Consider the following 21825-nt stretch of genomic DNA (forward strand, 5'->3'; position numbering starts at 1 on the left):
CTTCTGTGTGTGAGGAGCATCTCCATGTCAGAAGATGATCTGTTCAGACAGGGCAGTGCACCCGGAGGAGTTAAGTGTATTGGTGTCACAGTTATACTATGAGCCAGTGACACAGTCATAAGTAATCCATATTGACAAGCGGCTTATGATTGTGATGCAGAGTAGGGGGGATTAGTAATACCTCCAAAAGTCAGTGCACATGGACCGACGTATTGCTACATATTTCTTAAAGAGTCCAAGTATCCATGGCCTATTTAATCCTGAATCCCTACTAGAGCTTGTGACGATGTCCTCCTTCATGAAAAAAAGTGCAGGAAGACGAGCCTTCAGTGCAGGAGAGCACTGTGATGGCCGTTTATGCATTCATCCCCGCTGAGAGAGAGACAAAGCAAGAAAGAAGAAAGGTGCCCTCTAGACTAGATGAAGGGAAATGAGTGTTTGTTTGTGTAGCTGTCTGGTCAGGATGAGACTCTAACAGGCCTTGATGAAGTTATTGTTTCAGGGTCTGCCGGGTCAAATCAAAAGTGACATGTGGTTTTAGAGCCAATTGTGGCAGCGGCTATGAGTGGGGTGAGGTGGAGGGGCAGGAGGATAGACAAAGAAGACTCTGCATGACAAGCAATCACAGCGCTTAATATGACAGAGCTGAATGTGGCGCTGCAGCTGAAGAGAGAGAGAATAGAGAGAGAGAGTGTGTGTGTGTGTGTGTGTGTGTGTGTGTGTGTATAAATAACTTATGAAATATGTCAGTGAAATGACCTTTAGGTGTATGATAGCTGGCCTTTTCAAGTAGTGTGTATTTGCCCAACATTTATTTACATACGCCTTTGTCTTTGTGTGTGTGTGCAGTAGACAGCACAGCACATGGGGTTTGCACATTGATGAGAGTCTATCGGACCAGTTTGGTGGGATTGGGTGCCTGCTGCCTCGCCTCTTTCTCCAGAGCTCTTAAGGTGATAGGCATTTAATGGACAGATGCTTTGGGATGGGAGAGGCTGGTGGGGTGGGGGGTGAGTGGGGGTGAGGATGGAGGGGGGGGGGGGGGGGGGTGAGTGGGGGTGGCAGCCAGCCAGCCACTCATTATAACAGGCATTCACGGCTGTACACAAAGCCTTAATTAACTGCAGTGCAGAGTGTGATGGTCAGGCTTCTGCAGTGAGCTATTGCAGGCAGTGTATTGAGACTTGATATATACATCCATGTATCTGTTTGTTCATCCATCCATCTGTCTGTCTAGTAAAGTTTGAGTGATACAACCAAAAGGTACAAATCTCTCTCTTTTTTTTTTTAAAAAAAAAAGAAGTTTTGGGTGTAATTGTTTCCCCCTGCAAGTCTAAAACATATTTTGGTCTTCCTGTAAAAGACAGTCAGAATGTCTGCTCACAGTGGCAGACAGCAGGTAAAAGGTTTTCTCTGTTAACCATTTTAGTTCAAGAGGTTGGCATGTTTAGATCTGCTAATCAGCATTCAACTCAAAGTACAGCTGAATCTGATGGGAATCTTATTGCAGATATTTGTTCATAAACCAAAGCTTTGGGCAAATTACAATTTTAACCTGATGATGACTCCAGATGGAAAGTCAGGTCATCAAGTTATTACAATTCATCCTTAAGGAAACATGAATGTCTGCATCAAATGATATGGCAATCCATTAAGTAGCTGCAGAGATTTCAATCTGGACCAAATTGGTGAACTGAGCAATAAACACTGCCATTCACAGCATGGCTGCTGCTGGCATGGCTAAAAATACAGGCTGTCCCTTAAAGCTAAGGACTGACAGTACCAGAACCTTTACTAAATAGAGCATGGACACCCAGTTAATAATCAGATTGTGCACAGACAGAGCAGAAAGGTCAGTACACTAATTAATCTGCTCCTCCTGTTCATGTTTCTAGACATCAGCCTAATATCTGCAGACAGCTGGTTAGGCTAGTGTTAGCTACCTGGCTATCTGGCAGGGACAGACTGAACAAAGTAAAAGCTCCATGTTGTTCTGTCGACTGTCATGACTTTACCTCTTGTAATGATATGATACCTCGTGTAGACATGTCCCTCTTGTAGATGTGCTCATTTAGATAAACTACAAGACAGCCAAAGCCAGTGAGCCACCTGGAGCCCAGCTGATTACGGGATTGGCATGACTCAAGACAGCTGATGTGGTCAGCTACATTACTTTTTGAATTAAAATAACCTTTTTGTGCATGCTCTGACAAGGCAGACATTTTACACATTGTGCAACAATGCAAAAATTGAATGCACTGCTAATTTATTCTATGCATCCATCTATTTGCCCTCTGTGATAAATCCGTGAGAGGTTAGTATTTTTCTTCTTTTAGTTTTGTACACCCCTTTTTAGGTCTGTCAGTCCCCATTACATTTACATGGAATGTTCTCATAAAATCAAAAGCATAATATGAACTGTACTTATACAGCACGTTTTTAGTCTGTGAGCAATTCAGCGCTTCTTATTCACAGCGCCCGACAATGTTTCTATGCTCACCTATTCACACACAGCTGCATTTTTTAGGGTTCAGTATCTTGCCCAAGGACATTTCAACATGTGGGCTGGGGGAGCCAGGGATAGAACCGCAGTCCTGGCCAGAAGCTGTACGCTCATTCCTGTTTAAATAGGGGGATCTGAATAAAAGAAGGCAGGCATGACCGTTTCTACAGGCATTATCATCTGCAATCACGCCCGCCTTTGGTTGGATCACCCGGGGGGGCTTAGTGGCTGATAGCCTAACAGGCGTCATGGAGGAGTGAGAAGCGCTCTGACTTCGATTACCTCGCCGAATCATTGCGGTAATGACCCCTGCATGTCACAGCATCTGGTGTAGCTGGGGGAGAGCGGTTATTTTTACATTTATAATGCACCGTGAAATGCAGCGAGCAGTGCCCCCCCCATCCATAGCTGGCAGGAAATCAATATGAAGGGAGACTACTGTACATCCTACACAGGCCTGTCATTTGCTGATGAGACTTTTCTCAACCGTGTTCCAAAACAGAAGATGTACAGTAATTGCAACAGAACTTAACTCTTTCAACTACATCAATCCTATTAAAGAAACTGGTATGTGGCATGTAATTTAGTCCTCTGATACAGTCAAACCTGACCATAGGACAGCTCCTGAATTATCTATTGAATGCCTGAGAGGGAGCGAGAGACAGACAGGGAGAGAGTTAGAGAGATGACAAAGAAAGACGAGGTTGGACAGGCACTGAGAGAATGGGGACATGAGAGATGACAGGAGGTAGGGAGGATGACAGACGAGTGAGAGTGAGCCTGCATGAGGATAGAATGTCAAAGAGACAGAGTTAGGGCACAGAGGGAGGGTCGGAGGGAGTAGATGATAGGTTTGATATAAAGAACAATTGAGATGACGCAGTAAAAGACAGTGGATCAGGAAGAAAAAGATGTACAGTAATACACATGAGTAAGACAGTATGAAAAAAGTAGAAGGAAGAGTAGTGAAGAAGTAAGAAAACGCAGAAAAAAAAAAGCACAGAGAGAGTGCACGGAGTTGCTTCCCATGTAGAAGACACTGAATGACTGGTGAGTGCAGTCAACTGAGTCAAGTGCTGCCAGCTAATCACATGGTTAACCTGGTGGTAATGACAGGGTTGTATGATGTGTACCTGTCTTAGTGTGAGCTTACTTCAGCGTGTATTACAGCTTGACCAGAAAAGAAGCTCATAAGGTGAAGTGAGTATATATATAGCACTAAAATAATACACGCGGCTATGACGGGCTGTCAAAAGTACTGGTGTGAAACAGACATGCTGTAAGAAAAACTTCAAAAGGACACTATGTAATTTATACTCATAGCTTTACTGAACAAAATGTAGTGCTTTAAAAACTGACTGATTTCAGTTGATCAAAACTGGTTTCTTATATTTGTAGTATTGACCATTATTTCTATCAGTTATGAGAGATGATATTCAGCAAGTTAATTGTGGAGATCTGGGAACACAGAGATAATGCTATAAAAGTAGTCAGATGTGGCAAAAAGCTAAGTTAATTTTATCTCAAAAAGAAAAAAGGTCAAAAATCCCAAACTGTCCATTGTATACACTTATAAGTATACATGACTTCTTAGTTAAAATAGTTGAACATACACAGTTTTTTACAGTGTAACATTAAACATCCACTGATCAAGATGGGACATGTCAGATATGATCTATTCTCTATCTGACTCCAGTGAATTGTTTCTCAAAGCACTGTGGGACAGCAGGTGATGCATAACTGACTAGCAAAGCAAAAAAAACCTAAAGGACTGACATTTAAAAACTGAATTTTCCAAGAAACCTAGTACTGGCTACATAATCTACACACCTGTAAGCAATGATGCTCACAGAAAAGTGATGTCTTTGTCATTGTGTTCCCAAGTCTCAGCAATTATTCTGGTCAGAATATTTTAATAATTGAAAAAAATGATGGCCAAAGCTAAGAAGAGATTGATTTTTATCTTTTAACTTAGTTTGAAATTCTATAGGGGCTTTTCTTTCATCAGTCGGGGGGAGGGGGAGGGGGGGTTACTGTACTAACATCTCTCTCTGTATGCTATCAGCCACGGGAATGTTAAAGGTATCACTTCCTGTGTGCCTGAGGATTTTTCTAACAAAAGACCCAACTGCACATTTAAAAGCTTTTATCAGTTGGGTACAGGTTGCATCACACTTATCTGATGTCAGATATAAATAGAAAGGCAGAATACTATAGAGATGACTTCTTTTGGCAAAAGTGAGCTGCCTTAGGAGCTGTAGCAGTAACAGGAGTAATAGCAAGTTTCTAGTTGCAGCTTTGCATCATTGCACCATCCTCGACTTTTTTTTTCTCAACAGAGAGAGAAATGGCTTGTCTCAGATGAGCTGTGGTCGGTAATTACTAGCTGAGCCAAGCCAAGCCGGGGAGTGGGCTGGGCTTGGGCCACGCTCGGCTTGTTAATGCACAGATTGCTTGTCGGAGGCTGTGAAATAATGGCTGTATGTCTGCTACAACCCCCCACAATGTAGGTGGAGACGAGGGCAGTGGACGGGGGCTTGTGCTCTGGCAAGGCTTTGCCCCTCCTATGGCTGTGAGCGGTTAACCTGGGGGAGGTGATTGCTGGAGGGAGGCAGGGGGAGATTGGAGTGGGGGGTGGGGGTGTTAAAAGGATGATCTCAGTGTACCTGTCCCCGGTGGATAGGATATGAAAAGGACTGCAGCTACAGAGAGCAGCATCTTTCTCCTACCACCGTCATCATTACGCCTCTCTCATCCTCCCTCCACTCCTGTTATCTTGTAGAGAGGAGGGATGCCATATGGTTGCAAGGAGCTTCTATTTGAAATGTTTTCTTTTAGCCGAGTTGCAGGGTGGGAGGGATGGCCTAGAATTCACCTCTGTCAATATATTATTTTGTGATGTGCAGAACAGAAAGTTGGACCGTTTGTACACCGTCTTGATGGATTTGTGTTCACAAATCCTTCATGTGCCTGCAGAATGTCTAGTATCTTTATCAAAAAACATGAGCTCCCCCAAATTTCCATTTTCTTCTCTAAAGAGAAAAAAAAGAAGAAGGGAGAAAGTGGAAGAAGACTGGAGCACAATGGGGGTGGGGTGGGATGCTGACAAAGTCGATTATGAAGTGTTCCCAAGTTATCTCCTCAGCACACGGCTCTCTTTGGTAATTAAGGGCGTTTTGCTTTTTTACTCCTCAGAAGTCGGGCTGGTTTGGGCAGAACACTATGAATTAATTGTGTTTGACAATGGAGATGAGGGGCCAAATGCGGCATGAAGTTAAGACTGAAAGCCTTGTGAGGCAGTGTGGAGCCCTGAGGTCCTTGAAGGCAGCTCAGGGCGCCCAGATTGTGGCGGTGAATCTGCAGGATTTCAGATGCGGCTCTATCTCTGATCCTATATCTGTATGTAGATCTTAAACAAGCGATACTGTCGAGAGAGACACAGAGAGAGATAGCACGGTGGTTAGCAAGGGACAATCTTCTCTCTCTTTATTCACTCCAGCTGTGACTGTGCTGTTTTTAGGCCATTTCATGGTAGGGGACCATGAAATAACAGCAAAGTGTCCCTTCATTGCAGCTACACAGCAGCTTTCTAGCAGCCACTTTTCTACTCATGAGCAAGCACGTTAAAATTCAAACAATTTTCCCCCTGCTTCCCTCAAATGTGGCCATAATAGTGCAGAGAGATCAAATGAGAAAACAAGACAGAAAGTCAGCGGGATATGAAGCTCATCACAGGGGGCTGGAAGACAGGATTTGACTGCGGCCTGATGTGAGAGAATCTCTGCAATGAAGCTGGGATCATGAATAGCAGATCTGGACCAATGCCTGGCCTGGAGATGTTGATTTGGGTTCTGGCCCCACACCAAGTGGGAGGACTTGATTGCTTTCGATTAGGGAATGGGGGAGCTCACACCAGACCATTAAACACTGAACATTAAACCTGGTTGTCGGGCTTGCTTTTTAGGCCACAGAGACCCGGTGTCCTCCTCCTCCCTCTTACTTTCTGTGTTCATGTAGCTCAACTCAGAGCTTGATAGTCCTGCTGTTGGAGAGCTCCAGAGGGACAGACTCCTCGCTAGAAGAAGATGTAAACCTCTAAGTCTTTTTGGAAGGTTTTTCTGTGTCCTTGCTCATCTGTTAAAGGGAACAGCTAAGGGAAATTGATTCTTGCTGGTTATTTGTAATCTTTATTTTCGAGTGGAGCTCCCTGATGCCATCGGGAAACTGCAACATGTTGTTGTTTCTAAAGAAACAAGCTATACTGATGTAGGGAAATGCCTGACAGGTTTTTGGTCGAGGGCAGCAGTAGAGGAAAAAAATAAAGGAGAGGAGAGACAAGAAAAAAATGAAGGCTAGGAAAGGCAGATAAAGAGCAGAAAACCTGGGATGACAGATCCATCACAAGGAGAGAGAGAGATATAAGTAAAAGAGGACACATCTCAGTACATTTTGGCTTGGATGGAGCTGTTGAAAACTTTTGGGACTCTGATTTTTCCTCTCCATTGGGTCCCTGTAATGGCTGCCATTTTGAATTTAGTCAGCAGGCACGGACTCGGCCAGAGATGCTCACTCTGATCTGCCTCACACACAGTTGGGGAGATGGGATAAGGGCCTCAGAATGAGATGTGGTGACACAGTGCAGCTCTCTTCTAGGGCACTTCTGGCTCCAATGACTTCCATTATGTCCCGGTGTGACTTAAATACTGATTTGTGACAATGATTGTGATTGACTGGGGCTCTTGTTTTGTTTCTGTCCAGGCACAATCATCATAATGCACGAGTCTCTAGATAAATGATGCCGTTGTTCTAGGACCAGAAAGGTCTCAAAGACGTGGAGGTGTTTCATGCTTGTTGAATTTTACAGAATTGACGAAACATTAAAAGCACAGAGAGAGGAGACCCATGGGGCTGATTGTTTTGTGCACTCTGACCAAGAGCTCTGAAGCATGTTAAGACCATTTGAGGCATTAATGAAATAAAATCACCGGAGACTGGAGAGCAAAACACAGCCTGGACCATTACTGGACATCTATTACAAGAGGAATGATCCAGGCTGTTTACCACACAACGTTCATACAACATTCACCCTGCATAACAAAAGGACACACAGTACAGAACATTTAAACACAAAAAACATGTTCCATTTTCTCAGTGGTGAAAACAATAAATGTTAAAGGGACCTTCATTGAGTTCTTCAAATACATTTGGTTTGAATGATCCAGAGCAGGTGGATCACTTTTGAATTTGGCGTTCAGTTATTTGATTTGTTTTAACCCTCTGAGTTTTGCTGTACAGGGATGGACAAGAGGAGGAAGTTGCCAGGAAGTTGAGATTTTTTTTTGTTTTAGTAGTAGTTAGAACTTAGTTAGCTTTTTTATTTAGTTTTTGTCCCGAGCGATCGCCGCAACCTGTCCAAGTTCTTCCAAATACTGACATCCAGGTCCAATTGCAAATTGCAATTTTCAAATGTTAAAACATCATTTATAACAGGGTTATAACTGAGGGCTCTCTGAATTTGTTACCAGCAGGGCAATGCTGGAAGCTTGTCAAATTGTGTCAATTTTTCGGCTGGCGGTGGAAGGCGGGATGTCATGAGAGAAGCCCTCAGTGGTTAGTGTGGGTGGAGTTTGATTTGCTGTTAGGTGGTTAGATTCTGCTTAGAGGTTTCTCAGCTTTAAGTTCTAGCCGCTTCCTTACCAAAGCAACAAACAGCTTTTAACCCTTTGAGCTTGTAAATGTCCACTAATCCCCTCATCATCTAGACTGATATATCCTTTATGCAAACAGTATCTCAGAAACCACTTTGCCTCGTCACTCCATGACGTGTGTTTGACATTTCATTAACACATCCAATCAAATTAACAAATAAGTAACATATTTCAGAAGAAGCACCCTGATCAAAGCTCTCACTTGAGGTTTGATGGGAATTATTTGTTTATTTCGTCTTCTCACTTTATCCTGATGCTCTCATCTAAATGATTGGATGCAAGCTTATTTCAAGCTATAGAAGAAAGAGAATAATACATTCAGTTTCATTCTCTTTAGAGTTTCATTCCATGCACAAATCATTTCATAAGTGGGTAAGTCATTTTTTATTGATCCCGTTTTTCATTCAACTTTCATCTCCCAAGCCTTTTTAATTCTGATTTGTGTCCTAACTACCCTCAGCAGAAGTGCACTCCCTGACGCACCGGAGGAGAGCAGAGAAGTCAGTTTATAGGAGCTCGAGATGAATGCAAAGATTGTTTTGTTTCCATGAAATAAATATGCAAGTGCTTCATTTATCTTGTTTGTCTGATGCATGAATTCTTCATTTCGCTCTTGGAGACAAATTTTATCATCTGAATTCATCCCTGCATGTGTTATCGTTCACACTACCGTTTCAAAGGAGCCCCTAAAGCTAATTGGCTAATGCTTAAAACTCTTAATTCATAATCTCAATACATCTCTTATGCAAATAGAGAAGCTAATGGAAAACTTATAAAGTCTAAAGCTTTGGACATTCTGATAATCCACACAAAACCCACAGATTCTCATCTCTACATGGTCGATTTTATACTTTAAATACTCTAGTTACGCTTTCTTGATTTTCAATCTACCAGACTTCACAATATGCACAGAAGTGCATGAGAAATGAGAGTCTGTGATACTTTCACTGTAACACGGAAACTATTTTGGGACTCAGCTCCATTTAACTTTCTCTCAAATTTATTTTATTCCAGTTTTCATTTTTTTTAAGAATCAACCACCTTCAGCAGCACAAACACGCGGCACAAGACAAAGACAAAGAGGTGGGGACATTCGGTACTCAAAGGGTTAAAGAGTCATCACTTTGATGGGACCACATTGGATGGTCTAGTTATGGCTAGTTAAGCATAAATGTAGGGCGGAAAGTGGCGCCCACATGTTGCAAAGAATGTAGATTGGTCACTGAGCAACAGTCCCTTTAACTTTTAGTGACTTCCATATGGGGGGGGGGGGGGTTTGTTTCTTGAAAATCCAGTTAAAAAGTGATTTTTTTTTGTTTGTTTTCATGAATGATTAAGAATAGTCAATGCAAGTTCACATTCAGCCAACAAAAGACACAGGAAAGAAGAAAACGTAATCAAGAGTCTATTTACATGTGGTCAAGTTATTGAGGGGGTTATGTCGGGTTATTTGGGGGTTAATCCTCTGAAGAGATGCAGCCCCAGTTTAAGGTGCTCTGGATACGGTCCCCTGGATATCTGCACTGCAATGCTAGATAGTGCTATTATTTAAAACTATGTACTGCCAATTGTTACACAGTGAGCAGCTTTAACTACAAGCTGGAATGTAACAATATATAATAGAAAACAACAAATCTTCCAAAAAATGTCTTGTTGACAGGTTGTTTTCAGTTTTTAATAGATATAAAGAATAATTGAAGGTGATGAGTTGTGATATATGAGCCAATCATAATTTGGGTTGTTAGATTTGAGGATTAGAGGGGGGGACCTGCAGGTCTGTTGAAGAGCCAAATCACATTCACCCTTGTTGTATGGCACTGCACCTCCTCCAGAGTGGTGGTTAACGGTAGGTTAGGCGGTTGGATCATTAGTGGAGTTAAAGGGATTTTATTACCTTTGTCGAGTAGCCACTCGTCAACTACCCGACCGAGTCGGTATGGGATTCTTTGTCTAGCAATAGTCAGGCGCTCATTATCAAGGTTCCCTTTAAGAAATTTGGAGAAGACAAATTAAGAGGTTACAAAAAAATCTGGAAGTTGAAAGGTTAGAGGTTAGAAGGGCAACATGGCAAATGTTTAGCATGTTATGTACTTTAAATCAGCTTTAGTTAGGACAGGAAGAACTTGAGGAAGTGTTTTTGGGCTGGTTTGTTTGGTTAGGCAAGTTAACAGCATTCTAGTTACCTTGAGTTTAAATGATTTTTTAAAAATGTACTAACAAGTTAAACAGATTTATAAATTATTTAGATATAGTATTGCATTTGTAGAATTGATAACTTATGATAGCTGTCCGCAAAGTCAATACACTTTAGAAAATGCATTAGCAGAAATGAAGTAAATTAAGCTAGATTCACACACAGAACCAGCAATCATTGAACAACAGAATTATTACACTGTGGAAGAATAAAGCAGAAAAAAAGACATTTCAGTGTCAGCAAAAAGCATTGTTATTTCACATGAGCAAAAGATAATCACACAGTACTAAAAACACATTTCATGGTTGCTTCAAGGAAGACATATTTTTAGTTCCCGTTTCACACAAAGAGTCACTGATTAGCAAATCACCACTGCACAAATCCGACAACAGGATGGCATTTTGCCCGTGTTGCATCACTTCACTTTGAATCTGACTTTTATACTTCAACTAAGGCGAAAAGAATTTAGTGAAACTGTCAGCATTCTGTTTTTCTCAGGTTTTTTTTTCCTTTATGCAATAATTGAGCATTTCTCAGTGGCACTTGGCAATTAGCATCACTTCATCAGCGTGTCAAAGAAGTTTCATCGTCGCTGTGTAAACTTATTATCCCTCACTTCACTTCAATCAACCTCTGGGTCACGCTGCGTACATCTCCAACACCGTCAACAGAGACAGGGCTGGAATTAAGGGAGATGAGGGCTGATGGTGGCCACGCTAGAGCTTTGATGAAGCCTTATGTGGTGGCAATGTCAGAGGCTTAATTAGGAGTTATTGTCTATGTCGAACAGCAATATTTGCATATTATAGGCTACAAATCAGAGAGCGATTCCCAAAATGGGGTCAGGGAATCCCGAGGCGTCCTTGAGGAGGGACTGACTTCCAGGAGGTTCCAGGAAAACGAAGGACAAGCTATTATCGCCATAATTTACTGAAAAGTATCCAATTTACAACATGCAGAAGTGAGAAATAGCATCAAAAATGTGTATCTCTCTAAATACAAGGTGACACAATTCAAATGCAAAGGAGTGTTCATGGCAAATAGTGTATGTATGAAGTGTTTTATTTGAACTCTGGATAGCTTAATTACCTCCCACTAACCCAAGAGCCTAGGAACTCACAAAAAGCAAGCTTCTGTTTTCTGACTTCTGTTTACTCCAGCTTCTGTTATAATTTGCTACTGCAAGTCAAAATGAACCACATACCTAACTGTGGTAAAGTAGATGTCCCTATAATGAACTGCAGCTTTAGTTTTACCATATTATCTACAAAGAACAAAATCCTTAAATTACCGAAAACACAATCTGAGCAAATTAGAGTTTGAGGTTAGAAACATGAAACGTTGCAGAGCCGGTGGGCTGGACGGATACTGCCGAAATGATACGAGACAAGTCAAAGACTGGGAGAGTTTGGGAGCAACGTCTAAACAGCAAACAAGAGCTCAAAGTATATACTGCATCTTAACTAGTATCCTTTGATTTTTGCTCCCCCACTCTGTGCTGCTGTAGAGATCTAAAATAGACCACCTCTCAGTTCTGCAATACCTACTTCCACTCCCCAGGGGTCTCTCTACCCACGCCGGCCTGCGCAATAATGTCTCACACAGGCTGAGGAGGTGTATGTGTGTGTGTGTATACTGTACAGTATATGAATATACTGTTGTTTATGCATAAGGGAGAGGGTCACAGTGAAAAAAAGATAAAGGCAGTGGAAAGAAAGAAGTTGAAATTGAAGGACAGACGGCAGATGGAGAAGTGTAGCACAGCCAGGATGAACATGTAAGAGTGGGCGGTTCTCATGAGCCATATGAGTCAGTTGCATTCATATGCTGCACCTGTAACTTTGTGTTCATCTGTGTGCGAAATGACTCACAGGTTCAGGTCAGATGGAAGAAACGACAGGAAGGAAATGAAGCAGTTAAAATTGTTATTGGATGTTTTGATGTTTCTTTAACATATAACTGTTGGTAGTGATGCCTTTTATTACCTGCAATAATCCCTCTATTAACCCTGCAGGGGGTCTGAAAAGTCTACAAGGAAGAACCATTTTTATTGTTATGATAGTACTTTCCTTTAGTTTTAAGTGATTTGAAAACCACTATTTGAAAGGAAAATTACCAGATTTCACATTGCATGACTGGTTTACATGTGATTACAGGTTTTCTTCAGAAACATACAATACTTTTCCTGTGTTTAGTGGCAGCAAACCGTTTTAAATTCAGACAAAAATGTATTGCATTATATTACATTACTATGAAAAACTCACTTTTTCAGTGCTTGCTAATATATATTTGGGGCTCTGATGTGCCGACTATCACACAAATTGTGGAATAAGACCACCCAGTCAGTTGGCGTGGGTCGGCTTGCTCGGAATTTACATGATTCAACAAGCAGTTTAACTTTGATGCCCCCTCTTATATCATTTGGGGCTTCATTTAAAATGTAATTGCCCCTGCATCGTGTGGTACAAGCAATTGATTTGAGATAAACAGTGTGAACATTGAGACTCATTTGAAGCTAAGTTAAGATTGGTGGTTTGGTGATGGTTAGAAAAGACTTGGCTGGTGAGATGGATTGAGTATATTGGGTGGTTCTGCCAGTGTTTCAAGATCAGACAAGGGGTTGATACAATGGCATTGTTACTGCAGCAACTAACAACATAATTTCAGGCCGCTTCAGGAACCAAACACTGGTTATGGTAAGGGGTATGACATTTCCGACATTCTCTAAGCAGCTGGCCAATCACAACAGAATGTGCTTTTTCAGAAGGAGCCAAGACAGCTTGTTCCAGGCTGAGTGAGAGAGAGTGGTTGTATCTATGGCCTGTACAGCTGTAACTAGAAGCTTTCTGACCATAAAAACATGTTAACATTTGTAAGACCACAATAATAAAACTGGGAAAGGGGCATTATATGACCTCCTTAAGATTAGCAAGGTTCCACTTGGTGATTAGCCTCCTGTAAAGGCAGTGTAGCAATTACAGTGTGCCAGGCACACAATCCCACTTTAGAGAAGACATGGGCACTCTGCAGCAATCACTGAATTAGAGGAGGAGAGACAGTTGCTGCTGGTAGCAGAGAGAATGAAGGGAAAGATGGGGGAAAAAAGAGGGGTGTGGTGGGTGAGGGAGGGCGGTTGCAGAGAAAAAGGTGATAATAATAATAACAGAATGAAAAGAAAATAGTGGGAGGCAGTAGTCCTCAGTGAGATGAATCAATCCTGTGAGTGCATGTTCTCCTCCTACTGCTGCAACTGCTATCTCGTCCACAAATCCTGACTACATCTTCACCCTCTCCTAATGTTGCCTGAATCACACTGAGGCAGAGAAAGTGCAGAAAGAACTGTCAAGCACTTCCAATAACTTAATCCTATGAAATATCCATTTTATCATCCAAATAATAGTTCATGTTGACTATCTGCTGCAGCAATGTCATTCTCCCTCTAGTGGCAGCCATGATACACTGCAGTCAGGAAAATGCACAGGTAGTAATTTCTTAAAGGACCAGTATGTAGGATTTAGTGGCACCTCGCTGTGACATTGCAGATTGCAGACAGCTGAATACCCCTCCCCTTCCAAGCGTGTGGGAGAACATATGGTGGCTGCGGAAAGTTAAATATTTGAAAGGCTAGAATCAGTGTTTGGTGGAAAAGGACCCTCTCCCTCTGTAGACATTAAGGGCTAATTCAACACAATGATTCATATTTTCATAAGATTATACTAATTACAATAAACTTTAATATTATATTCAATTTCTGCCAATACATTACCTAAATCTTACACACTGGCCCTTTTAAATGGTTTTAGTCTCCTCCTTTCCCTCTACAGTCTTTCTTAATACTTTTCCTTTTCTTACTTATTCATTCATCCTTGCTTGCTTGTCTTCCTCCATCCGTACTTCTGTCCTTGTCCTCCCCTTGTTCTCAAACAATCCTTCATCCACGCTTCATTCTGTCCTCTTCCTCACCCTCCTGCCAAAGTCCATTTTGATTTCTTTTGCCTCTAATTCCTCCAATGCACCATTCTGTCCTTGCACCCTCACTTCCTCCTCCTTTTCCATTATTTCTTCGTTACTTTGCTCCTTCCTTTTTCTTTCCTCTTCCACCCCCTGCTTTCCCCCTTCACCTTCTTCAACTGCAATTAGTTTGTTCTTGCTTTCAAAATTCATTCTTCCCTTCATCCACAGTCTCCTCCTTTCATCTTCTGTCCCCCAACATTTCTCTCACTTGCTCTCAATTACCTCCCTTTGTTTGTTTACCTTCACTCCATCCCTCTTCATTGCCCGCTAACATAGTTGCTTTATTACTGAAAGATTAAATGTGCCCAAATGTGAACCAGGCAATGCCATCCATTACAACACAAACACACACACACACACTTTGACTAAGTGTAAGGTGTAATAAATAAAAGTAATAAATGTTAAGAGTGAGTTGCAATGTGTGTGAGTGTAAAGTATGCAAATGTTTGTGTCCTCGTTCCCTGGCAAACAGGAGTGAGTGACAACATCATTAACTATAAAAAAAACAACAATAAAAAACTGAGGAATCAACAAACAATGGTTTTGTGCACCTACTCAAAACAAAAAGATGGACAAGAAAAAGAAAACAAGGGAAGTGGCTATGGAGAACATAATGTGATTGTGAATTTAATTTGAGCAAAACTGGCTGTAGAGCTATAGGAGAAAGACAAGGCACAAAGTTGGATTGGACAGGTGTTTGTGTCATCTACACTGCAGTGTAAGAAAATCTGAATTCCTGCGTGTCCTGCTTGTTTGTTTGCATCTGTTTGCACTTGGATCCTTGGAGAAATAAGTCATTCTGAGTGAACCGCTGAAACTTTTCCCTTCTCGCTCTTCTCTGCACCAGCTGAAGCCTGCTCTGCATTAGAATGGGGGGATAGATTAAACAGCTGGGCCCTTCTCTTCTCTCCCACTGCCATTATCACACTCGCTGCGCTCCCAAGACTATTCCCGTTGCTTGATATGAAAGGCGGTGAAACAATGCTATCTGACCTGGCGCTCAAGGAAATCTGATATACAAGAGAGAGAAAAATAAACCAGTAAATCAAACAGTAGATTAAAGCTGTTAAGGCATATTTTTTTCTATAATAGCCAAATGGACACCAGTAGATATAATATGTTTACATGTGACTAACATTACTTTAAAGGCGTACACTGATTTTCCATGTTGAAGTCAATGTGTTTCTCATTTCAGAAAAACACTTGTACTTTAATACTTGTATAATTTCATCTGTGGCTTCAGGAGGAGCTTTTTCAAACATGAGAAAATAACCATTCACCCATAGTAGTGACTTAAAGTTAAGATGCCCCTGTTGTGTCCTTTTTAAAAAAGGGTGTCCTCTAATATTTTGTAATATTTAGATTTTGAGTTGACACATGTAAACACATGTAAACATTTACTTGGGTTAGTATCCTGACACTGTTCTGGATTGTGGTGCGAGTAATATTATGGACTAATATGTTTTGTACTTAGGTGCAGCAGTCACTAGACAGAAACATGGCCTAAATAAATGAGTCTTTAGATGTCAGAATTGTATTTTCCTGGACTGGTCTTCCAGATAACAGAATGAATAATATGTATTCTGTTATTGTTCATATTGTTTTTCTTGTAATTTATTTAATCTGTTCATTTTGTATCCATAAGGCATGTATAATTGCTGGACATATGGGCAACAAATGTTAATCTCTAATCAAAGGTATATATAAGTAGCTTAAGCCAGGCTATGTATACATGGTCCCTGATAATGACTCACACTGAACATCAGAGGCTATTTCACATTTATCCACACTAGTCATGTATGTTTTTCAGCCAACACGCCTGCGGCTCTACAGCCCCTGAGGACAGGAGCGTCCATCCTGAAACACTGGGGTTCATCTCTAATCTGGAAGCCAGAAACTTGTCTCGCCTCCTATTGTGCCCCTTGTTTGGTGCCTGGAGCATCAGCTGGATTTACAGCCATGATGGGACCCTTCCTGAGTTGGTGCCACAGCTGCTGTGCGAGGGGCAGCACAAGGGCACGCTGATTGACTGGCACCTTGGGGAGACACAAAGCTAGGTGGGGGACAGTTGTGAGGCCATCTTGCCATGCTGGGAGTGTGGAGTATCTGTTTCTGTGTCTGTCTGGGAGAGCTGGACACCGGTGAGCTGATAATCCAGCATATGAATCACACACTGTTCTTTTTCGCTCTCCGTCTCTTGCTGTATCAGTGCATGTGTGTGCATCTGTGTGAACACATGTGAGTGTGTGTGTTGAGACTCTCCAAGGAGCCAACTGTATATCATGTAGCTCTGCAGGCAGCCAGATGCCCTTGTACAGGACACCCACATCGGAAATCCATCCACAAGAATGGAGATTACATTGGAGACGGTTGGCCACCGGCCATCCTGCTCTCCCTCCCTGTTACAGAAACCTCTCTCTGTCAAGCTAGCCTCATTCTGTTTTTCATTAGGCAACTTTAGATGGATTGTTCTCACCCACCGGGTGTTTTTGAGAGCAGATGGGGAAAGAAACCTGTAACCCTGTGCTAGTAAGTGCATCTAGAAAAGTCCATTGTGTCTATAATTAAGTCTTAAAACTTATATTCTCAAAACTAAATCTGCCAGTAAAGTAAAATAATTATTTCAACCTATTTCTGATATAATTGTATTAATATATTTCTAGTAAGTCAGTATTTTGACAGCAGGCACAAAAGAAAAAAATCGCTGCACTAAAATCAAGAGAAATGACTTAAGTATTTAAGATTATCTTACTGCACAGCCGTATTTGTTCACTTGTTTTAACAAGACAATTTTCAGGTCTCACACATGAATCAAACTTCTTTGATAAGATGGTGTTTTTGACAGTGCCTTTTTTTCTCCTCCAGCTCTTTTATAGCAAAGATGGCAGACAAGTTGTGTTTCTTTATGTGAAACGCGTGTGAGAAAGGAACCGATTTACCTACCCCCACCCTCCTTTGTTCAATGTAAATACATCGTCCACCGCTGGTGTCGGTGTGTGTTTCAAACAGACAATATCTCACTGTTTTAACTGTTCACTCATCTTTCATCTGTGCAGCAGTTATCAATCCAGCAGCTCGTTTCCATTTCTTCCCCTCACTCTACTCGCTTCGACAGGATCCTCACCACCTTTCATCTTGGCCACGGTGGATTTGTGTTAGGGTGGCTGCCAGAGTGAGCCCCCCGACTCATGTGGAAATCAAAGTTGTCACTTCTCTAATTACCCAAAGCAATCTTTTCCCTCTCCTGCTCTGCACTACTTAGCTGCCTCTCCCTCTCTCTCCTTCCCCTCATCATTACTTTCTTCACTATTTCTCTGTTCGCTCGCTCTCCATCATCCCATAGCCACAGGCCAATAATTGGAGATACCTTCCAACTGTGCAAGATCCAATCAGAATATGTCGCAGAGCACCAGAGGCCCAATAAGAACCAACAGAATGAAGGGAACTGTCATCAGTGACAAGTGACTAAGCTCGCTGACTTCAATTAATTCTTTCTGTCTGTTTTTGCAACACTTTCCTGAATATAATGATGAGTAAAACAGAAATCCAAACTATGACAAATGCCAGTCACGCATCACATCAGATCAATGGCCCAGGAGCATTTGCAGTTGCAATATTGTGTGCTTGAAGGTGTTGTAAGATAGGAGTGTGACTTTAAAACTCCACCTGTTACAACACCAATTATATGACAAGCACTACACAGTAAGTTTCATTTATGTGCCAATTTATTGTGCCATGACAGATTGAGAGAGAAATCAGCATTCTTCTCAGTAGCATTGAGGCTGTAATATTTAATGAGTACTAGTGAATCCTGTATTTAAAGCCATGTGAACAAATGTACTTGAGTTAAAAAGTGTGTTGGTAAAAATTAAGGTACTCAAGGACTTTAAGAGAAGAGTGCACTCAGTTTCCAATTTAGTTAATTAATGCACACACACACACAAGCCTTTCAATAAAGACTACCTTCATGAAGGTTTTATTGTTAATTTTAGTCCTGAAATAATTAACTGATTTATTGGTTAAACCCTGGAAAATGTCAAGCAAAAATGCAAAACATTAGCCATTTCTTCTAATTCTTTTTTAGTTTTATATCAGTGTGAAGTGAATATTCTTGGCTTTTGGCCAGTTGGTAAGACAAAACAAGACATCTGAAGACATCACCATGGTTCTGAAAAATGACTTAGATTACATTACTTGCAGCCTTTTGTCATTTTGGAGGCTGTTGTTTGTGTTGTTGTTCATTGTATTATACTACTGTATGTTAAGATGTGTTTCTATCCCATTTATATCAATGAAGGTAACAAATATTACTTGGCTGCAGTAGTTTAAGCTCAGTGTATTGTTGTAATATTGCTGTAGCTGATTGGCACTAATTTAAACTACTTTGTGTACTGTATGTTGCTAGTTTAATCTATGACAAAGGCAGTACATTATATATAATTAGCTGATGAGATGTTTTGTCTGTCAAATCTTCTAGTAGTGGAATAAAAGGAGTAATATTTCCCTCTGGAGACCTAAAATGTACTTAGTTACTTTCCACCACAGCCTGATATATGGACTTCTGCAAAATGGAATGAATCTGACTTTCACCACACAGTCTTGTGCTGCTGGAAGAGTTCACACCAAAAAACCCCACCAGAAATGACCCTGATTAGTATACAGGTATAGGTTCTAAGCAATAAGGTAGTAAAGATAGTTTCCTGCTCAGGCCACACTGTGCTCTGTGCATCGCCCCAAAGCCACACAATCATCTATCATCTTCTGCTCAGTGGACCATCAAAGTATAGAGCCTCTTTTCCATACTCCTTGCTTGAAGGCCCGAGCTACTGAAGTGAAATCTCGTCCATGCTCAGCCAAAGTCCATATGCCTGCAGCCATTCGTCTGACTGTGGTGCCTTGTAAAAAAGTGCACCCCTTTCTCCTCTCCTGTCCAAATCCTGTTGCTCTCCCCTACTTTTAGCGTTTTAGCTTGCACTGCTGAGTGCTTTTATATTGCTTTTGCCAACGGGAAGAGGGACGAGCATCTCCTAGGCTGCCTCGTCCTCCCCTCCGCACATCTTGTGTGTGTTTGCGGTTGGGTTTCTTCCTCTAAGAGTGTGGAGGTTGCAAAAAAACAAGGATGGATATCTAAAAACAGTGGAGACATAAAGGAAAAGATCAAAAAAGGGGGGTAGGAGGAAGGAAAGAGCTCAGCTGAAAGCTTTGTTGACCCCTTTTCTTAGACCATTTATCTGAGGAGTAGGAACATCTTAACAGTTTAGTCAGAAGAGCTGGAACTGACGTTGCTGGCACAAAGACTTTCTCCTCTAATGGTCAGCCTTCACAGTGAACGGATCCTCTAAATGCCTCCTAGAATGAAAACAGGGAATGACAATAGCTCTGTCTTAATACTTTGCTTCTCTCTTTGATTTATGATCTGTAGTAAGTAGTGTGTTGGTCTCCTAAAAATGAACATTGTTGTGTCTGAGTTCATTTCCAGTAGCAAGTAATTTGTGTGTTTGTAATGAAATGATTTCTGACAATATTACATTGTGTGCGTGTGTGTACATGTGAGGGGCGAGCACATGCTGCATTATAATGTACAGGCTCTATGTAATCTTCCCTGCTGTGATGCAATCCAATTTGTGAAGTGCTTATTATTCAGTAACATGCAAAGCCTCATCCATCATGGCGGTGAAAGCAGCTAGCTTCCAGCACGCATACTGGATCTCGCCTCCGTATTTTTTTTCCTCCCCACGCCTCTCCTTTTTCCTTCTCTCCATTCTTATTCTCCTTCAGTCCATCATCTTCAAGCAATGCATTCCCAGCACTTTGCTGTAGACTACTATTGCTTTTCCTCTCCTTTATCTCCCCTGCCGTCAACCCCCCCCCCCCCACACACACACACCCACTGCTACTTCCTCTGTCAAATTCTACTCAACTGTAGCCCAGTCAGAAACTAAAGCAAAGTGACAGTTTTATAATAGATCTACTGCCTGTAAATACTGGCAAGTGAGAAAGAAACAGATAAGTGAGGAAGAAAGACGGCGCACTGTGCGCTCTCATTGGTCATAATGACACCGTTATGAGGCAGCAAAATATGGTAATCACAGCCAATACACTGCAATGGTGACAATATAACTATGGGTATAAAATGCATAATGATTATCCAAAGCTCAGGGGGGACCGCAATGAAGTTAAAATGCCAAGTGTGGTATTAACCCTCAGGAAATGGATGGATTTTTACCACAAGCTCCCTTCTTACCGTAATGTCATAATTTACTGTGGCGAATGACTATAATCACAAAAAAAAAAAAAAGTCAATGTGAGACGATTATCAAAGAGAGACGATGATGGGGGAGTGTAAGACAAAGGAGAGAGAGAGAGAGAGAGAGGGAGAGATAGGTAGGCATTTATGCAACAACACCTCCATACACACTCCCAGGTGCACACATACTCTCAAACACTCTGCAGTTTTTCTTTGTTGCTTTGGCACATTTCCTGAAACATTTTTGAAGTTATCAGCGCTAAACATGCATATCCAAAAAGAGCTCATACCTGCAGCAAAACATTAAAGTTAACCTGCAAAATGGTGTAATTCACCCAAAACCTTTCATTCAGGTTTCAAAATTAAGTTATGGAGTCAATAAATAAGTCATTGCCACCAAAATGACACATTGCTTTGACACTGTGTAAAACCAAGGTGGTCAAAATGTTTGGACGTTTTGTCAGGGTGACAGTAGACTGTGGAAGTGTGTTCCTCGTCTTGTCCTGTTTTCCTAACAGTCTGGCCTGTCGTGTTTTTCTCTGACACTTAATGCTTGCTGTACCAGACTGTTACTGTTTCTGAAGCTTACTGACTGTTATTGTGTATCTAAGTGAATACTCTTCAGACACTGACTTCTAGAGTACAAGATTTCACATTCCAGTTAGTAAAGTAAACGAGCAGACCAGTGCAGTAAACAGAAAAAAAAAGAAAATTGAAAGAAAACATTGGTTGACTGTGTGCAGCAGTGTAGTCATAAAATAAAGTTACAGTGCTGGACTCAGGGGACATCCTGTCGCTTCTGTCTGTTTGGCCACAGATCATCAACCTCACACCTAATGCAACAGGGGGAGCATCATCCTGTATGCTTCAGCCGTGACTTACACCTGTAAGCTAGTAGGACAGCATGTGCCACACGGGGCCAGAGCAGCGACAGTTACATTTTGGCATTGAAAACAAAACCTGAACTGAAATAGGAAACATTGGCATTGAAACACTAGAACTGAGAAATGAATAAATGAATGGCAATTTTAAAAAGTTATTTTATTTTGATATATTTTGCATTATGATGTGTTTCTTAATGTCAATCTTCAGATTTGTGTCTGTCACTGTTTGCTGTTGTCATGTATGTATGCTATAGGACTGTTTACATGTCATTTTA

At 41.4% G+C, this 21825-nt stretch overlaps 1 protein-coding gene across 16 annotated transcripts in view; it reads right to left on the reverse strand.

Moving 5' to 3' along the window:
* nrxn2b (neurexin 2b) overlaps positions 1-21825 on the reverse strand; it is a 592634-nt gene that overhangs the window by 19146 nt on the left and 551663 nt on the right. For 12 of the 16 annotated variants that reach the window (XM_053343289.1, XM_053343291.1, XM_053343290.1 and 9 more), the window contains one exon: positions 10106-10195. The exons of the other annotated variants lie outside the window; for them this stretch is intronic. In XM_053343289.1, the coding sequence (XP_053199264.1) occupies positions 10106-10195 (90 nt within the window). The remainder of the gene's footprint in view (positions 1-10105; positions 10196-21825) is intronic. 16 annotated transcript variants of the gene reach the window in all.

The sequence above is a fragment of the Scomber japonicus genome, chromosome 22 (assembly GCF_027409825.1).
Source record: "Scomber japonicus isolate fScoJap1 chromosome 22, fScoJap1.pri, whole genome shotgun sequence".
In the NCBI taxonomy this organism is placed as follows: Eukaryota; Metazoa; Chordata; class Actinopteri; order Scombriformes; family Scombridae; genus Scomber; species Scomber japonicus.